This window comes from Bos indicus x Bos taurus, chromosome 21 (genome assembly GCF_003369695.1).
Source record: "Bos indicus x Bos taurus breed Angus x Brahman F1 hybrid chromosome 21, Bos_hybrid_MaternalHap_v2.0, whole genome shotgun sequence".
NCBI classification, from domain to species: domain Eukaryota; kingdom Metazoa; phylum Chordata; class Mammalia; order Artiodactyla; family Bovidae; genus Bos; species Bos indicus x Bos taurus.
The window spans coordinates 32,209,404-32,225,110 of record NC_040096.1 but is presented as its reverse complement, the minus strand read 5'-3'; the positions used below and the strand labels follow the sequence as shown (position 1 = coordinate 32,225,110).

Sequence of the window (15,707 nt, the reverse complement as noted above, 5' to 3'; positions counted from 1 at the left end):
GTGAATATAGCAGATGAGGCAAAGCTTCATAGCCCAGTTTGTTCAACTTCTGAAGCATTGGTTGTAAGATGTGTAGTCGCATTTTCATGGAGAATTGGGCCCATTTTGTTGACCAGTGTTGGCTGCAGGCGTTGCAGTTTTTGGTGCATCTCATCGATGTGCTGAGCTTGCTTACTTCTCAGATGTAATGGTTTCACTGTGATTCAGAAAGCTGTAGTGGATCAGACGGGCAGCAGACCATCCAACAGTGACCATGACCTTTTTTGGTACAAGTTTGGCCTTGAGAAGTGCTTGGGAGCTGCTTCTCAGTCCATCCACTGCACCAGTTGTATAAAATCCACTTTTCATCACATGTCACAGTCCAATTGAGAAGTGGTTTCTTGTGTAGCATAAGAGAAGACGACACTTCAAAACAATGATCTTTTTGATTTGCAGTCAGCTCATGAGGCACCCACTTATCAAGAATTTTCACCTTTCCAATTTGCTGCAAATGCCAAATGACCTTATAATAGTCAATGTTGAATTCTTCAGTAACTTCTCCTGTAGTTTTAAGAGGATCCACTTCAGTGATTGCTCTCAGTTGGTCATGAACTTCCAAGGGCCAGCCGCTGCACTCTTCATTTTCAAGCCTCTCATCTCTTTTACAAAACTTCCTGAATCACTGCTGCCCTGTATCTTTGTTAGCAGTTCCTGAGCCAAATGCATTGTTGATGTTGTGAGTTGTCTGTGCTGCGTTACGACTCATTTTGAACTCAAATAAAAAGATTGCTCGAATTTGCTTTTTTTCTAACATCATTTCTCTAGGCTAAAATAAATATAAACAGCAAATAAGTCATTAGCAAAAAAATTACGTAAGAAATGTGCATGAAAATGATGCGTAACCACATTTATTTAAGAATGTATTCCAGTATCAAACAGTGAAGTTCAACAATGCAAAACCACAGTTACTTTTTCACCAGTCTAACCGATATATCCAGTTAACACTCCAGAAAAGTTATACCAATTTATATTCCCACTAGATGGGGAAACAGTGGAAACAGTGCCAGTCTTTATTTTTTTGGACTCCAGAATCACTGCAGGTGGTGACTGCAGCCATGAAATTAAAAGATGCTTGCTCCTTGGAAGAAAAGCTATGACCAACATAGACAGCATATTAGAAAGCAGAGACATTACTTTGCCAACAAAGGTCCATCTAGTCAAAGCTATGGTTTTGCCAGTAGTCATGTATGGATGTGAGAGTTGGACTACAAAGAAAGCTGAGCACCGAAGAATTGATGCTTTTGAACTGTGGTGTTGGAGAAGACTCTTGAGAGTCCCTTGGACTGCAAGGAGATCCAACCAGTCCATCCTAAAGGAGATCAGTCCTGGGTGTTCATTGGAAGGACTGATGCTGAAGCTGAAACTCCAATATTTTGGCCACTTGATGCAAAGAATTGACTCATTGGAAAAGACCCTGACGCTGGGAAAGATTGAAGGTGGGAGGAGAAGGGGACGACCAAGAGTGAGATAGTTGGATGGCATCACTGACTCAATGGACATGAGTTTGAGTAAACTCTGGGAGTTAGTGATGGACAGGGAGGTCTGGTGTGCTACAGTCCATGGTGTTGCAAAGAGGTGGACACGACTGAACTGAACTGAGCAGTATAGGAAATTCTGCGTTTCCCTACAGCCTTGTAGATACTTTGGGTATTAGAAGATTGTATGTTTCTAGAAAGTTGTCCATTTCTTCCAGGTTTTCCAGTTTGTTGGCGTATAACTTAATAGTATTCTCTTATGATTTTTTGTATCTCTCTGATATTGGTTATTTCTTTTTAATTTCTTTGTTTATTTGAGTTCTCTTTTGTTTTTCTTGATGAATCTGACTAAAGGTTTTTCAATTTTGTTTCTTTTTTAAAAAACTATCTCTTGGCTTCATTGATCTTTTCTGATGTTTTACTGTTTGTTAGGTTTTAGTCTCTTAATTTACTTCCTCTCTGATCCTTATTGCATGTCCTTCCTGCTGCCAACTTTGGGTTTTCTTTGTTCTTTTTCTGCTAATTTATTTGAATGGTTGGTTAGGTTGGAAACAAGATTTTGCTTGTTTCTTAAGGAAGGCCTGTAACACAATTAACTTCCCTCTTAGAACTGTTTTTGCTGTGTCCCATAGATTTTGAAAAGTTGTGTTTCCATTTTCATTTGTCTCAAAGTATTTTCTGATTTTCTCTTTGATTTCTTCTTTGACCCATTAGCATGTTGCTTAGTCTCCATGTGTTTGTGCTTTTCCTGTTTTTTCCCCCAAATTGATTTCTAGTTTCATACTGTTATGGTTGGGGAAAACGCTTGTTGTAATTTCTTTCCTCAAATTTGTTGAGATTTGTGATCTATCCTGGAGAACGTTCCCTGTGCACTTGAAAAGAATGTATTCTACTTTTTTGGAATGTAGTGTCTTGAAGCTATCTATTAAGTCCATCTGTTCTATTATGTTATCTAAGACCCCTCTCCTTACTGATTTTCTGTCTGATGACCTCCACTGACGTAAGTGGGGTCTTAAAGTCCCCTCTGTTATTGTATTGTTAATTTCTCCTTTTATGTCTGTTAATATTTGCTTTATGTATTTAGGTGCTCCTATAATAGCTATATGTATGTTAATGAGTGTTATATTCTCTTGTATTGATCCCATTATCATTTTATATACACACACACACACACACACACACACACACACACACACACAAGAAACTGTGGAAAATTCTGAAAGAGATGGGAATACCAGACCACCTGACCTGCCTCTTGAGAAACCTGTAGGCAGGTCAGGAAGCAACAGTTATAAGTGGACATGGAACAACAGACTGGTTCCAAAAAGGAAAAGGAGTATGTCAAGGCTGTATATTGTCACTGTGCTTATTTAACTTATATGCAGAGTACATCATAAACACTGGGCTGGATGAAGCACAAGCTGGAATCAAGATTGCTGGGAGAAATATCAATAACCTCAGATATGCAGATGACACCACCCTTATGGCAGAAAGTGAAGAAGAACTAAAGAGCCTCTTGATGAAAGTAAAAGAGGAGAGCTTTAAGTTGGCTTAAAACTCAACATTCCGAAAACTAAGATCATGGCATCCAGTCCCATCACTTCATGGCAAATAGATGGGGAAACAGTAGAAACAGTGTCAGATTTTATTTTTGGGGGCTCCAAAATCACTGCATATGGTGATTGCAGCCATGAGATTAAAAGACACTTGCTTCTTGGAAGGAAAGTTATGACCAACATAGACAGCATATTAAAAAGGAGAGACATTACTTTGCCAACAAAGGTCCATCTAGTCAAGGCTATGGTTTTTCCAGTGATCATGTATGGATGTGAGAGTTGGACTGTGAAGAAAGCTGAGTGCCGAAGAATTGATGCTTTTGAACTGTGGTGTTGGAGAAGACTCTTGAGAGTCCCTTGGACTGCAAGGAGATCCAACCAGTCCATCCTAAAGGAGATCAGTTCTGGGTGTTCATTGGTAGGACTGATGCTGAAGCTGAAACTCCAATACTTTGGCCACCTGATGCGAAGAGCTGACTCATTTGAAAAGACCCTTATGCTGGGAAAGATCAAGGGCAGGAAGAAAAGGGGACAACAGAGGATGAGATGGTTGGATGGCATCACCAACTTGATGGACTTGGGTTTGGGTGGACTCCAGGAGTTGGTGATGGAAGGGAGGCCTGGCGTGCTGCGGTTCATGGGGTCGCAAAGAGTCAGACACACTGAGCGACTGAACTGAACTGATGATTATATAACATCCTTTACAAACTTTGTTTTAAAGTCTTTTGTCTGATGTGAGTATCACTACCTCTGCTTTCTTGTCATTTCCATTTGTATGAAATATCTTTTTGTATTTCCTCACTTTTAGTCTGTAGGCATCTTTAGCTCTGAAATGAGTCTCTTGTAAGCAGCATATAGATGGGTTTTGTATTTTCATCCAGTCAGCCACCCTATGTATTTTTATTGGAGTATTTAGTCCAACACCGAATGTGACTATTGGTAGGTATGTACTTATTGCCATTTTGTTACTTATTTTTGTAGCTTTTCAGTGTTCTTTTAGTCTTGTCCCTTGTGGTTTGCTGACTTTCTTTTATATATCTTTCTCTCTAGCTTTTGTGTGTCTATTGTAGGTTTTTGATTTGTGATTACCATGGGGTTTATATATGCTAACCTATATCTGCCTGTTTCAAACAGGTAGTCATTTAAGTTCAAACACATTCCAGCAGGTATACAGTCTTTACTCCCCTGCTCCACATTCTATGTTTTTGATGTCTTATTTTGCATCTTTGTCATTTATGCCTTTACTGGTTGTTGTAATTATAGTTGTTTTTACAGATTTTTGTTTGTTTTTTAATCTCTGTACTAGCTTATTTAAATGGTTGATCCTCAGCCTTTACTATATATTTGCTTTTATTAGTTGGATTTCTCCTTTCCTATAGATACTTCTTATTTTAGCCTTTTCCTTTCCACTTAAGGAAGACCATTTAGCATTTCTTTTAGGGTTGGTTTTGTATTCATGAACTCTTCAGGTTTGCTTGTCTAGCAAGTTCTTTATCTCTCCTTCAACTCTAAAATTATTATCTTGCTGGGTAGTGAGTGTATTCTTGGTTACAAGTTCCCCCCTTTTCAGCACTTAATGGGGTTTCCTTGTATATGACTCTCTATTTTTCTCTTGTTGCCTTTAGAATTCTCTCCTTAACTTTTGCCACTTTAATTATGTATGATATGATCTGTTTGGGTTCATCTTGTTCAGGACCCTCTGTGCTTCCTATATCTGGATATCTGTTTCCTTCTTCAGGTTTGGAAAGTTTTCATTCATAATTTCATCAAATACCTTTTTGACCCTTCTCTCCCTCTCTCCTCCTTCTGGGACACCTATAATGTGAATGTTGGTACACTTGATATTGTCTCAGAGATGCCTGAAACTGGTCTCAATTTTCATTTTTCTTCTTGCTGTTCTGATTGGGTGGTTTCCATTATTCTGTCTTCCAGATCACTTTTGCATTCTTCTTTATCACCTAGTCTTCTGTTTATTCTTTCTCTGTGTTATTCATTTCTGTTATGGCAGTCTTCAGTTCTGATTGATTTTTAAAATATTTTCTAGTTCCTTTTAAAATTCTTACTGTTTATCTATTCTTTTCCCTAATTCAGTTAACATTCTTATTACTGGTGCTTTGAACCCTTTATCTGGCAAATTGTTTGTTTCGTTAGTTGTTTTCTCCAGTACTCTTGCCTGGAAAATCCCATGGATGGAGGAGCCTGGTGGGCTGCAGTCCATGGGGTCGCTAGGAGTCGGACACGACTGAGCGACTTCCCCTTCACTTTTCACTTTCATGCATTGGAGAAGGAAATGGCAACCCACTCCAGCGTTCTTGCCTGGAGAAATCCCAGGGACGGGGGAGCGTGGTGGGCTGCCGTCTATGGGGTCGCACAGAGTTGGACACGACTGAAGCGACTTAGCAGCAGCAGCAGTTGTTTTTTCTCAGAGGTTTTTCCCTTGCTCTTCCAATTCAAACCCCTCCTGTCTTCTCCTTTTGCTTACCTTTGTCTCTGGAATTAGGTGAAACAGTTACCTACTGCAGTCTTGAAAAGGGGTATCCCTGTGTGGGAGCCACCCTACACAGTATGCATGCACCCAGTGACCTTGGTGGGGGAGCCAGATCTGACATGAACACAAGTCACATCTTTCTCCGGGGTCTGCTGGCAGCCATCCCCTGGTTAGAAGGTGGGGCTGCAGAGAGAGGGGCTAGGACCGCAGCCTCCAGGGGGGTGGGACACTGGTCAGAGACCTTTGTAGTTTCAGTCTGCCCTCTCTGCACTGTTTCAGAGGTAAGCAAGTCTGAGCTTTTCCCCATGAGTGGAGTCCAGGTGTGAGAGGTGACTTCCGTTATTTTCAGTGGCTGTCACTGTGCTATCGGGGCCAGGACTGGATCTCGGGTTGCTGGGGGCAGAAGTTCTGAGGGGTTAAGTCCGTGCTAGCTGTGTTCCCCTTAAGTGTGTGCTCTCTGCCCCCATCACTGGCACCCTCACCCTAGAGAGGAGCAGTGCTCGGGCAAGGGAGATCGGTGGTGGTGCTTGGAGCAGGCCAATCAGAGATCTAGAAAACTTCTGATGTGCTGCTTGTGAGAGCGGTAGTAATGGCTGCCCCTCCCCTGCTCAGACACTGCTCCAGGTCTGAGCCGCCTCTGTCTCTCCACTCAGCTGCTGCCATGCTCACCCTGGTGTGTAGCATCAACACAGAGCAAGCAGGACCTGTGTGCAGACTCGGCGTGGGTGGGGCCTGGGCTGTGGAGGTCTGGTCACAGCAGACAGGTTCTGAGGGACCACCTGGGTCAGCGCGTCATGGCTCTCCCCTCCCTGCTTAGACACTGCTCTGGATCTGGGCTACCTCTGTGCCTCTTGGCCAGGACAGCCCTCGCCTGGGTGTGGAGCGGCTTTGTGGAACAAGTGAGGTCAGAGCTGTTGTTCAGCTCAGGCTAGGGTGCATACCAGGGTGGTGGTAGGAAACTAGTCAGAGACCTTTGTAGTTTCAGTCTGCCTTCTCTGCACTGCTTCAGGGATAAGCAAGCCTGTGCTTGCTCCCCGTGAGTGGGGTCCAGGCTTCCCACAGCCCTTCTGTTTGTACCGTCGGCCCTCCAGCCAGCCAGGGGATCTCATCTTCCTGGGGCACCCAGTATGTGGCTGGAACCACTCACTCCACAGGGAGGATCTCTCTCTGGGCTCTTGCGAGTCCCCTCCCAGGGCACGAGTCCTGGCCTGGTCACTGCTCCTCTCTTTCTACCTGATTCTCTGTGACTTTCTTACAGCTGTGTTCGTGCAGAAGTCTTTTCCCTGTCTCCAGCTGGTTTTCAGTGAGCATTGTTCCACATGTGATGTAGTTTTGATGTGCTTGTTGGGAGAGATGAGTTCCCCACCCTCCTACTCTGCCACTTTGATCTGTTTTTGACACTCTGGGTTGGCCTGTATCTTTTCTTCCCATCCAATAGATGAAAAGATGTATATCTATGACTCTTAGCTAGGCCCAGGATATTTTCAAAGCTGTTCCAGCCATTTGTGTCTCCTGGATTTCCAGTGTGTATCGTCTGCCCAGTTGGATAGGTGGTTTTGGGCTTTTTGTTTTTCTTATGGATCTTAATAAACAATTAAGTTTACTTGGGAAACTTTTCTGTGAAACTCAGTGTGTGCTGCTGTTGTGATAACGGGATTATGTGCCTGATACATTTCCTAATTGGTTATTGTTGGTGGGTAGGAGTCCCTGCTCTATGAGTACTTGATCTTATATGCTTGCATTTCTTGAAAATAATTTGTGTGTCCTATGTTGCTCTTTATCGCAGTGTCCTTGAGATTTCCTGAGGGTGTTGTGCAGGCCCTTGCAGAAATATCCTAAGTTTACCTGAATACCTTTTTGGACAGTGTTGAGTGTATGGCTAGTTGTGTTGACTATGTTGACTCATACACTGGTTGTGTCTCTTGACTTTATCCACTGAAAGCAAAATGGATATGAAAGTTATAATAGCAAAGAAAAGAGACCTGTTTATCTTTGTATCCTCAGCACCATAGTAGTCAGAATGGACACTCAGTATTTAAAATCAGCCACTATGATGCCATAAGAAGTTGGTTTTCAAACTTTCTTTTTGCAGCTGAAGTACCCATTAGAAAAGTTCTCAACCCTGGCTGCATATTAGAATCACCAGGAGAATGTTTGAAATATTTATGCTCAAGATGAGCTGGCAGAGAATTGGATTCAGTTTGACTGAGATGGGACCAGAGCATCAACATTCAAAAAAAAAACTTGTTAGGTGATTCTACTGAGCAGCCAAGGATGAGAACCACCACTGGTCCAATATGTAGACGCTACAAGTAGGGTTTGAAATCGTGTGGGGCTCGCCTTCCCCTCCCTTTGGCCCCTGATAGGGCTTCATTGAGCACAGTTTGAAAGCCACATCCCTGTGGGCTTGGTGCTGAGGATGGGGTGCCCACTTGCTGGCGGTGACCTTGTGCAGGGCTTGGGCTGCTGCTTCCCATGCCAGGAGGGGAAATAGGCAGAGATTGTGGTTCAGCCAGACGGAGCCTAACAGATACTCCTGTGCTGAGGTTGCCCAGCCTGGGAATAGCTGTGGGAGGGTGGTTGGAACTAAGTGTTAGACCCCACTGGTGCTTGTGTCCAGTTTGGCCAAGTAGCCCATTGCTTCTCCTGAACTACTTCTCCTTTACTCCTTGTCACTTTCAGGAAGGACTTACTGACATAACTATAGCTCCCCCGAGGGCATATTAAGATGAGGATGCTATGCCAAGCCCAAAGTTACTATTGATTGCAGCCAAGGTTTGGAGGGGGTGGTCCTTTTTATTAAAAGTGATCATCTCACGCTTTTCATTAGCACTTCTAATGTCTAATTTTGAAACTTCCAAGGATAGCAATTTATACAGGAGCTCATTGCACCCATCTTGCCGATAATGGTACTGAGATCCAGAGAAATTGTACCTTGCCTAAGACCACACAAGGAAGCATGAGCCTCGATTTCAGACCCTGATGCTCTGGCTTCAGAGGCCATGCTTTTCCTATCTGTTCTGCTCCATTTTTCCTGTGAGTAGCTCTCTGTCAAGAAGAGGGGTGCAGTTACTTATACACTCCATTACCCACACGCCAACTCCCTGTTTATCGGTCACCATCTCCTCTGCTGGGAAGGCTGACCGTCCAGCTGAGGTTGTGACCTCGTGCACAGAGAACGGAGAATGCTGCAGAGGCAATGAATCTGACCTCAATTCATTTGTGGGTTTCTTTCTCCCTACTATAAATTGTGACTCAAGAGTTGCTCTCAGTTCTGTTCCATGGCTGCCAAAATGACTGGAGGGCGGGCCCTGTTATCCGACACTCGTTACCCATCACCCTCCAGCGGTGTAGACATTGCGGCACCTGTCAGAGCTGTTGATAAATATCTAGGCCAGTGGTTTTTAAAAAAGATCTTTGCAGTTGGATGGAATGCTCAATCAAGATGACAAGGTATTTTCAAGGAATAAATAAGTAAAGCACTGAAACCTAGGGCTTTCTCTTCTTTTCTTTCCTCTCGGCTGCTCCTGCAGGGCCTGATGCCAGTGGCCAGTCTGCTGGGCTCTCCTGGGCCTTTGCTCAGACTGTGTCCCTGCTGCCACCCCGCCTCCACCTTCTACTGCACCTGAGGAGGGAAATCTTCTCATCTCCTTTCTTTCCACTCTTCCCATTCCTGCCTCACATCCTATAAATTTCCAAGTGCTGTTGATGTATTTCCCTCATCCTTCCAGAATTGCTCTCCAGCTCAGTTGCCACTTCCCAGACAAGCCACCATCATCTTTGTGTTGGCCAGCCTGCACATGGCCTCCTGGTCCCACTCTTACCCTACTTACTGTCTGCCTTGTATCAGAGGGCTGATAGTATCTCTGTGCAGCTTCTGGGGTGAGCGAGCTCTTTGACACCATCCCTTCATCTTAGCATCCCCCCTGCCCCTGTCTCAGTTTCAAATACAGTGTCATTCACACAGAAGTCATTAAGATACCTTGCTTGATTGAATTACTTCTGACAGGTCTCGTATCTGGCTGACCTAGGCAACGCTTCTGGCTGCCGGTTCGCACTGGCTTTCTTCCACATTTACTCCTAGGGCCTTAGGTGTGGCGTGGCTGGAACAGGGCTTTGGCAGGCCTGGGGCAGCTGTGGAAGTTATGTTTCTGGGGCCAAAAAGAATGGCATGAGAGCATCAAGCACAGAAGAGGAGCTTGGCCACCTCTGTGCGCAGGGTGGGCCTGTGTAGACCTGGGGCCCCTGCCTGGTGGATCTGCCGTGTTTGAGGAGTGGCAGGCAGCTGGGTCAGGAGACAGTGCCACCCGCACCCCGACCCAGAGGCCTGCAGGCCCCTACCAGACTCTGCACCACGGCCCCTCTGCCTCGGCAGACTGTCACCTGTTTCTTGCCTGGAGCTAAGCTTGCTCATCCCCAGAATGTTCCAGGTGTTCCCTCCTCCCTGTGCTCACACACCGCCCTGTCCCAATGCTCTTCCCTGCCTCGTGTCCTGTCTGCTGCTGCCCTGCTCTAGTCCCTCTGCCCCTCGGAAGCCTGCTCTCCCCCATCCTGGCTCTCGTGGGCTTCTCCCTGATCCCTCCCTGACCCCTCCCCCATCCTCCCTGACCCCTCCCCCATCCTCCCTGACCCCTACTCCCTCCTCCCTGACCCCTCCCCCACCTTCCCTGACCCCTCCCCCACCTTCCCTGACCCCTCCCCATCCTCCCTGACCCCTCCCCCATCCTCCCTGACCCCTACTCCCTCCTCCCTGACCCCTCCCCCACCTTCCCTGACCCCTCCCCCACCTTCCCTGACCCCTCCCCATCCTCCCTGACCCCTCCCCCATCCTCCCTGACCCCTGTGGCCTTCTCCCCTTGGCAGGGACCCCGTGCTAGGTTGCCTCCCCATCCCCAGCAGACCCAGCACAGACCCCACTGGGGCCTCAGTGACGACACTGCAGGTGGGAAGCTCTGCTTTCCTGGACTCCTCCCCTCCTTTACCTCCTCCCAATGCAGCACTTGGACACAGATGCCAGGAGGAAAAAGAGTGCTCCTTTATTCCCTGTGGGAAAGACTGCTGGGGAGCATCTGACTCCTCCCGTGAGGGCAGGCTCTGTCTGGGGCCCCCCGCAAGGCCAGGGGGTGGCTGGCCCCACTGGCAGGACAGGTCCAGGGAGGGGCTACTGTCTCTTCCTTAAATCTTCTCCAGGTAGGAGCCAGGGACAAAGCCACGCTGCCCGTTCCGTTGTACCGTCCACCAGCCGTCCTCCCCTTCCAGGATGACCTCCAGGATGTCCCCCGCAGAGATGTTCAGCTCGTCAGAGTTCTGGGCAAGAGAATGAAAACACATCTGGCTGAAGGGGCCTGCTTGGGAGGGCCTCTGGTCAGGTCACCCCCCCACCCCAGGCAGTAAGTGTCTCGCAGCTGGGCTGTCAGCTGAGACATGCCGGCCTCCTGTGGCTGCAAGAGAAGGCCACTCCAGGCTAGGGCAGCCCTGGGAGACCAGCCTCTTGTCCCCTTGGTTTGTCACAACCTGGGGCTGCTTCCCTGGCTTTTCCTCCAAGCTGCTCCCTTCTCCCGCTCCCTGCCTGAGACACAGCAAGCTAGCAAGTCAGGAGCAGGGGTGTTTGCTATTCCCCAGGACAGCCAGCCCTTGTCTTGCAAGCACACCATCATTCTCCTGGGCTGTGCCCCCTCCCCAGGGCACAGACTTTGGGAGTCAGTGTAGCCAGCCAAGCTCCAAGGAGATGCTTCAGTCCCAGTGGATCTTGGGTCCAGCTCTGTACCCCTCGCCTTAAAGCAAGGACAAATTAAGAGTCTCTGGGGATCTGGGCACAGCTGCCCTGTGGCTCCTTTACTCGTCCTCTTCTTGTGAGCTTCAGAAAATCAACCATGCACAGCTGAGGACCAAGTTCCGACCATGACTTGTTCTGGGCACCCATGGTCATGGGGAACAAGGCCTTTACCCAGAGCCTGCCCCTCAGACCACTTCCTCGGGTAGCTCCAGCTCCACCAGCCAGCTGCACACATGCATGGCCCAAGCAGTGCCCACACCTGCCTGGACACCATGTGACCCAGCGCCTGGTGCCGTTCATGAGCTTTCATTCAGCAGGTGTGCACCAGGCCCCTCCTGAATGCCAGGTGCTATTCTGAGGGCACCCACCCCAGCACCCTCAGAGTGCATGTGCCCACATGTGAGCACACCCTTGGGCATGCTGGTGTCCACGCAAGAAGGAGGGGAGGGCAGAGGGCCTCACCTGGGCTGTGTAGTCATAGAGTGCCCTATAGTCCTGGCCTGGCATGGTGGGGGGCCCTGGCGCCTCCTGCACGGCGATGGCAGCGTAGACACCCTCATTCCGGTCAGGGGTAGGAGTCAGGGTCTCTGTGGAGGCTGAGTACAAAGTGAGGTCTGGCACCCGCCCCTTGCAAAAATCAGTAGCCCCCAGAGGGCCCCCTGACTCACAGCGTCCTCAGACTTGCTCAGCTTCTTCCCATCCTCCAACCTCCCAGCTATTGGAGGGCCCATCTGTGCCAAGTAGACATCCTCTCCTCTTCCTCCCCCCAACCAGGGTGACAGTTGTCACCCCTAATTACCTGCAGAAGCTGCTGACAGTGTGGTCTTGGGACTTCCATGCAGCAGCCCAGAAAACCTGGGGGCAGGAAGGACAGGTGAGTCAGGGCGGGGGAAGTAGATGAGGCAGGGAGCCTGCAAGGTCAGCCCTAGCTTCCAGGCACAGATGTGACTTATGGGGTGCCCCTGGGCATGAGGGCTCTCCAAAGGGTCGTCCCAGTGGCTCTTCCCCGGCAGCACTCTCCCAGTCCCTTACCCTGTAGATGTCTTCCCAGTACCTGTTCCCCGCAGGGCCAAATTGGCGTGCTCCAGGGCCTGGGCCAGACCCCTCTCCAGCCTCCCCCACAGGCAAAGGAGCTGTCCCCTAGAGCTCAGCCCACTCACGCCCTGCTGGGACCTTCACCAGCCTGGCCAGCCCCGCCACTCCCCGACCACACAAAGTGGTCGTCCAGGAGGAAGTGTTGAGCTGATTCACCCCTTCCTCTGTACTTGGTTCAGACCTGGACTGAGCTAGAGTCATGCAAGTATGTTGAATAAAAGAAAAAAAAAGTGCAAGAGGCAGACACTGGGCACCTAGTACGGAGGCCCATGTGGGTGCCCTGAAGCAGAGGTGCTGAGAGCTTGGATGAGTAGAACCTACCTTCCTGGCCTGGTAGGTTCAAGCTAAGTCTACAAAGACTCAGCTTCACCAAACAGAGACTGGGTGTCAGGCATGGCCAGTGACTGGGAGAGGAATGCAGAGGGGCAGGTCGTACAGGCAGAGGAGTCTGGGGAGTGGAGTGGACCAGTTTGGGGTGTATAGGAGACAAGACTGAAATAGGGACAAGGCCAGACACCCAGGGGTCTTGAGGGCTCAGTCAGGGGCAGGGCCTGTAGGAAGCTGCCCTGTAGTGTGAGGTGGGACCCAGAGACCTTCCCTGGACAGCATTTGCAGAGCTGAGGGTCCAGGACAGAGCACATGGACAGGTGAGCGTAGACTTGGCAGGCGTGGGAAGGTCTGATGCAGACTTGCCCTGCCAGGGAGGGTTAGCCCAGCAGGCTGGGGCTGGAGGGACTGAGCTCGCCGAAGGTGTGGGTGCCCCGCCGCACTGCCTGCCTTCCCAGGGTTGTCTATGCTCTCGACTCCGTTCTTCCCTCCACTCACTTCCCCTGCCCCTCCCCAGCCCTGCCTGGCTTCAGCTGCCCCACACAAGGGTCCCTGCCTGTCCTCTCCAGCAGCCAGGCTTCCCCTGTGGGACCGCTTTCCCTCTTTTCTCTCGTCCTCATCAGACCCCTCCTCTCTGTCCTTTCTCGGCCCTGCCCCAGGTGGCTCTTCAGGCCTGTTGTCTAAGTGACCACATGTGCAGAGAGGTCCGAGTCCTCTCTGGTTTTGGTGTGACAGTGAGGGTGGGAATGCCCGCCTCCTAAGGTCCTTGCTGACTCAGGGTTCCTGGAGGAGCAGGTCGTGGGGCCCACGGGCTGCAGAAATAAGCCATCCTTGGAGGGCCAGGAGCTCCGTCGCCTCCACCCCCACCCACGCCCACCTTTCAAAGACAAGGCCTCTGCACTAGGTTGGAGGGAGAGAGGAGGTCATGGAGGCCTGGGGATGGGGCACAGGTGCCATGTGAAGCCCACAATGCTCCTTTAGATGCCCACAGATGGGGCACTCGGGAAACTGGCTGAGGGAGTTGGAGGGTGGGTGCACCCTGAGTAGACAGCCCTCCCAGTGGGCTGTCACCCCCAAGGCCTGAACCAGGAGGGTCCTAGGGTCTGAGTCTGCCCCCAGCACAGGCCCTGGGCCTCGAGGAGGTGTGTGAGTTGTGCAAGTGACACACGGGCCTGACACAGGACCCTGGCACCCACCACAGCCAGGCCAGGGAAGGGGGCTTGGGAAAAGCTGGAGAGTCCTCCAAGATCACTGGCTGCAGGGCCCGCCCCTCTGCCCTGATCCTGTGCAGCCGGTGAGGGGCCTGACAGGCCGAGGCTCCGACCAGGCCAGCAGCAGAGCTCAAGGGGTGAGCCCGGCTGGAGTCTCCCAGCACAGTTGCTAGTGAATAAGTGGGGTACGACTGTTTCATGCCTGGCTCCCCTTGGGCTGAGGGTGTCCTGAGGCTAGATTGAGTCTGTCTTGTCCCCCAAGAGTGCCCTGCACCTAGACACTACACCCCAGGCACACAATGGGTGCCCAATAAATACGTGGGGAAGAGCCAGTTGCAGGAGGAGGGGCTGGTCCCCTTCCTGGCAGCCCGCCTCCCCCTGGCCCCGCTCTGTGTGTCCCAGCTGGCTGGTGTCCAGCAGGCGCTCACCTCTTTATCATACCACAGGACGGCTGGACGCCAGGGCTGCTGGACAACGGGGCCACCTCCCGATCATAGTAGTTCTGGTAAGGCACCGGCGCTGCAGGTGACAAGTGCGAGAGGCCCCGGGTGACGAGGGCAGGGCAGGCGGGACCTGTGCCCTTTGACAGCCCATCCTCTCCCCCTCCAGAGACCCAGACCGGGGCCCCACCTTCCCATCCTGGCCCTGGCCTGCCCTGGTGCTTGAGAAGGGGGCCCCCTTTCACTTCCCTGAGAGATCCCCCTGTGGGTACCACCAAGACCGAACATTCTAGACTCAAGATTCAGTGGTGCCAAACCGTGAGTGGAGTGGGGGCTCTGAGGCGGCTCCTGCCTCTCCCTACCCCGTCTCCCCTCGAGTGTTACAGTGTCCTAGGCCCCGCCTGTCCCCTCTCTCGAGAAGGCAGCACACTAAGGACCCAGCCAGGGGCCTGCTCTGTCCCTGACCTTCCCCTGGGCCTGGCACCTAGAAGGGAGCTGTGAGCCACCCTGCTTCTGTCCTGGCAGTTGAGGCTCAAAGAACCCAGGCCAGGCCTTCCAGGGAAGGTGGACCTGGACCCAGTGGCCGTGTTGCCCACAAGCAGGCCTCACCTGGGGGCTCAGTGCCCGTGCTCTTGGCCTGGATGAAGCCGTCAATGTCGGCGTCCACGCTGCAGCCTTCCAGCGTCACCCGCACCTCTTCGTAGAGCTAGGGGTGGGGACGAGCAGAGGCTGGGGGGCCAGGCTTCACCTGGCCCACATTGTCAAGCCTGCCCCCCTCTTTGGGTCTGAACCCTGACAAGGGGCCTTGACGTGTAACTGCCCCAGGCCTGCCTGAAGGGCTAGAGCCCTGGCTGGCAGCTTCTCCTGTTTCCTGAACACCTCGTGTGTGCACATTCCTTTGCATCCTTTGCATTCCTCTCCATCCTCTGTGGGAGACAGGACTTCCTCATTTATAGATGAGGAAGCTCGAGAGAGTGACTTGCCCAGGGTCACAAAGCAGAAAGTGAAGTTAGTGCACTGGGCTTTGGATCTGGCATGAGAGGATTCAGAACTCATACTCCCTCCTCTACTACGAGGCCACCAGGTGGGCTCAAGTCATTTGGGGGGAAAGCCCCCAAAACTCCACACCCATGGGCAGAAGGGATTAGGCAAGTAACTGGTGGGATCAGGAGTCAGGGCTGAGAGAGAGCGAGGGCTGCATCAGCAGAGACCAAGGCCCCTGGCAGGAAGGTGGCCACCCCTTTCTGCTGAGGGGGGCCGACCCGGCCCGTAGAGCTCAGTAAGGGGTTGGAGCCAGAAC

General features: G+C 50.6%; 1 protein-coding gene across 3 annotated transcripts in view; it reads right to left on the bottom strand.

Moving 5' to 3' along the window:
* Positions 1 to 10,569: 10,569 nt before the first annotated feature.
* PSTPIP1 (proline-serine-threonine phosphatase interacting protein 1) overlaps positions 10,570 to 15,707 on the bottom strand; it is a 44,391-nt gene continuing 39,253 nt past the window's right edge. For all 3 annotated transcript variants that reach the window (XM_027521528.1, XM_027521530.1, XM_027521531.1), the window contains 5 exons: positions 15,017 to 15,113; positions 14,396 to 14,486; positions 12,134 to 12,189; positions 11,797 to 11,930; positions 10,570 to 10,865 (listed from right to left, as the gene is read on the bottom strand). In XM_027521528.1, coding sequence (XP_027377329.1) covers positions 10,734 to 10,865; positions 11,797 to 11,930; positions 12,134 to 12,189; positions 14,396 to 14,486; positions 15,017 to 15,113 — 510 coding nt within the window. In that variant the 3' untranslated portion in view covers positions 10,570 to 10,733. The remainder of the gene's footprint in view (positions 10,866 to 11,796; positions 11,931 to 12,133; positions 12,190 to 14,395; positions 14,487 to 15,016; positions 15,114 to 15,707) is intronic.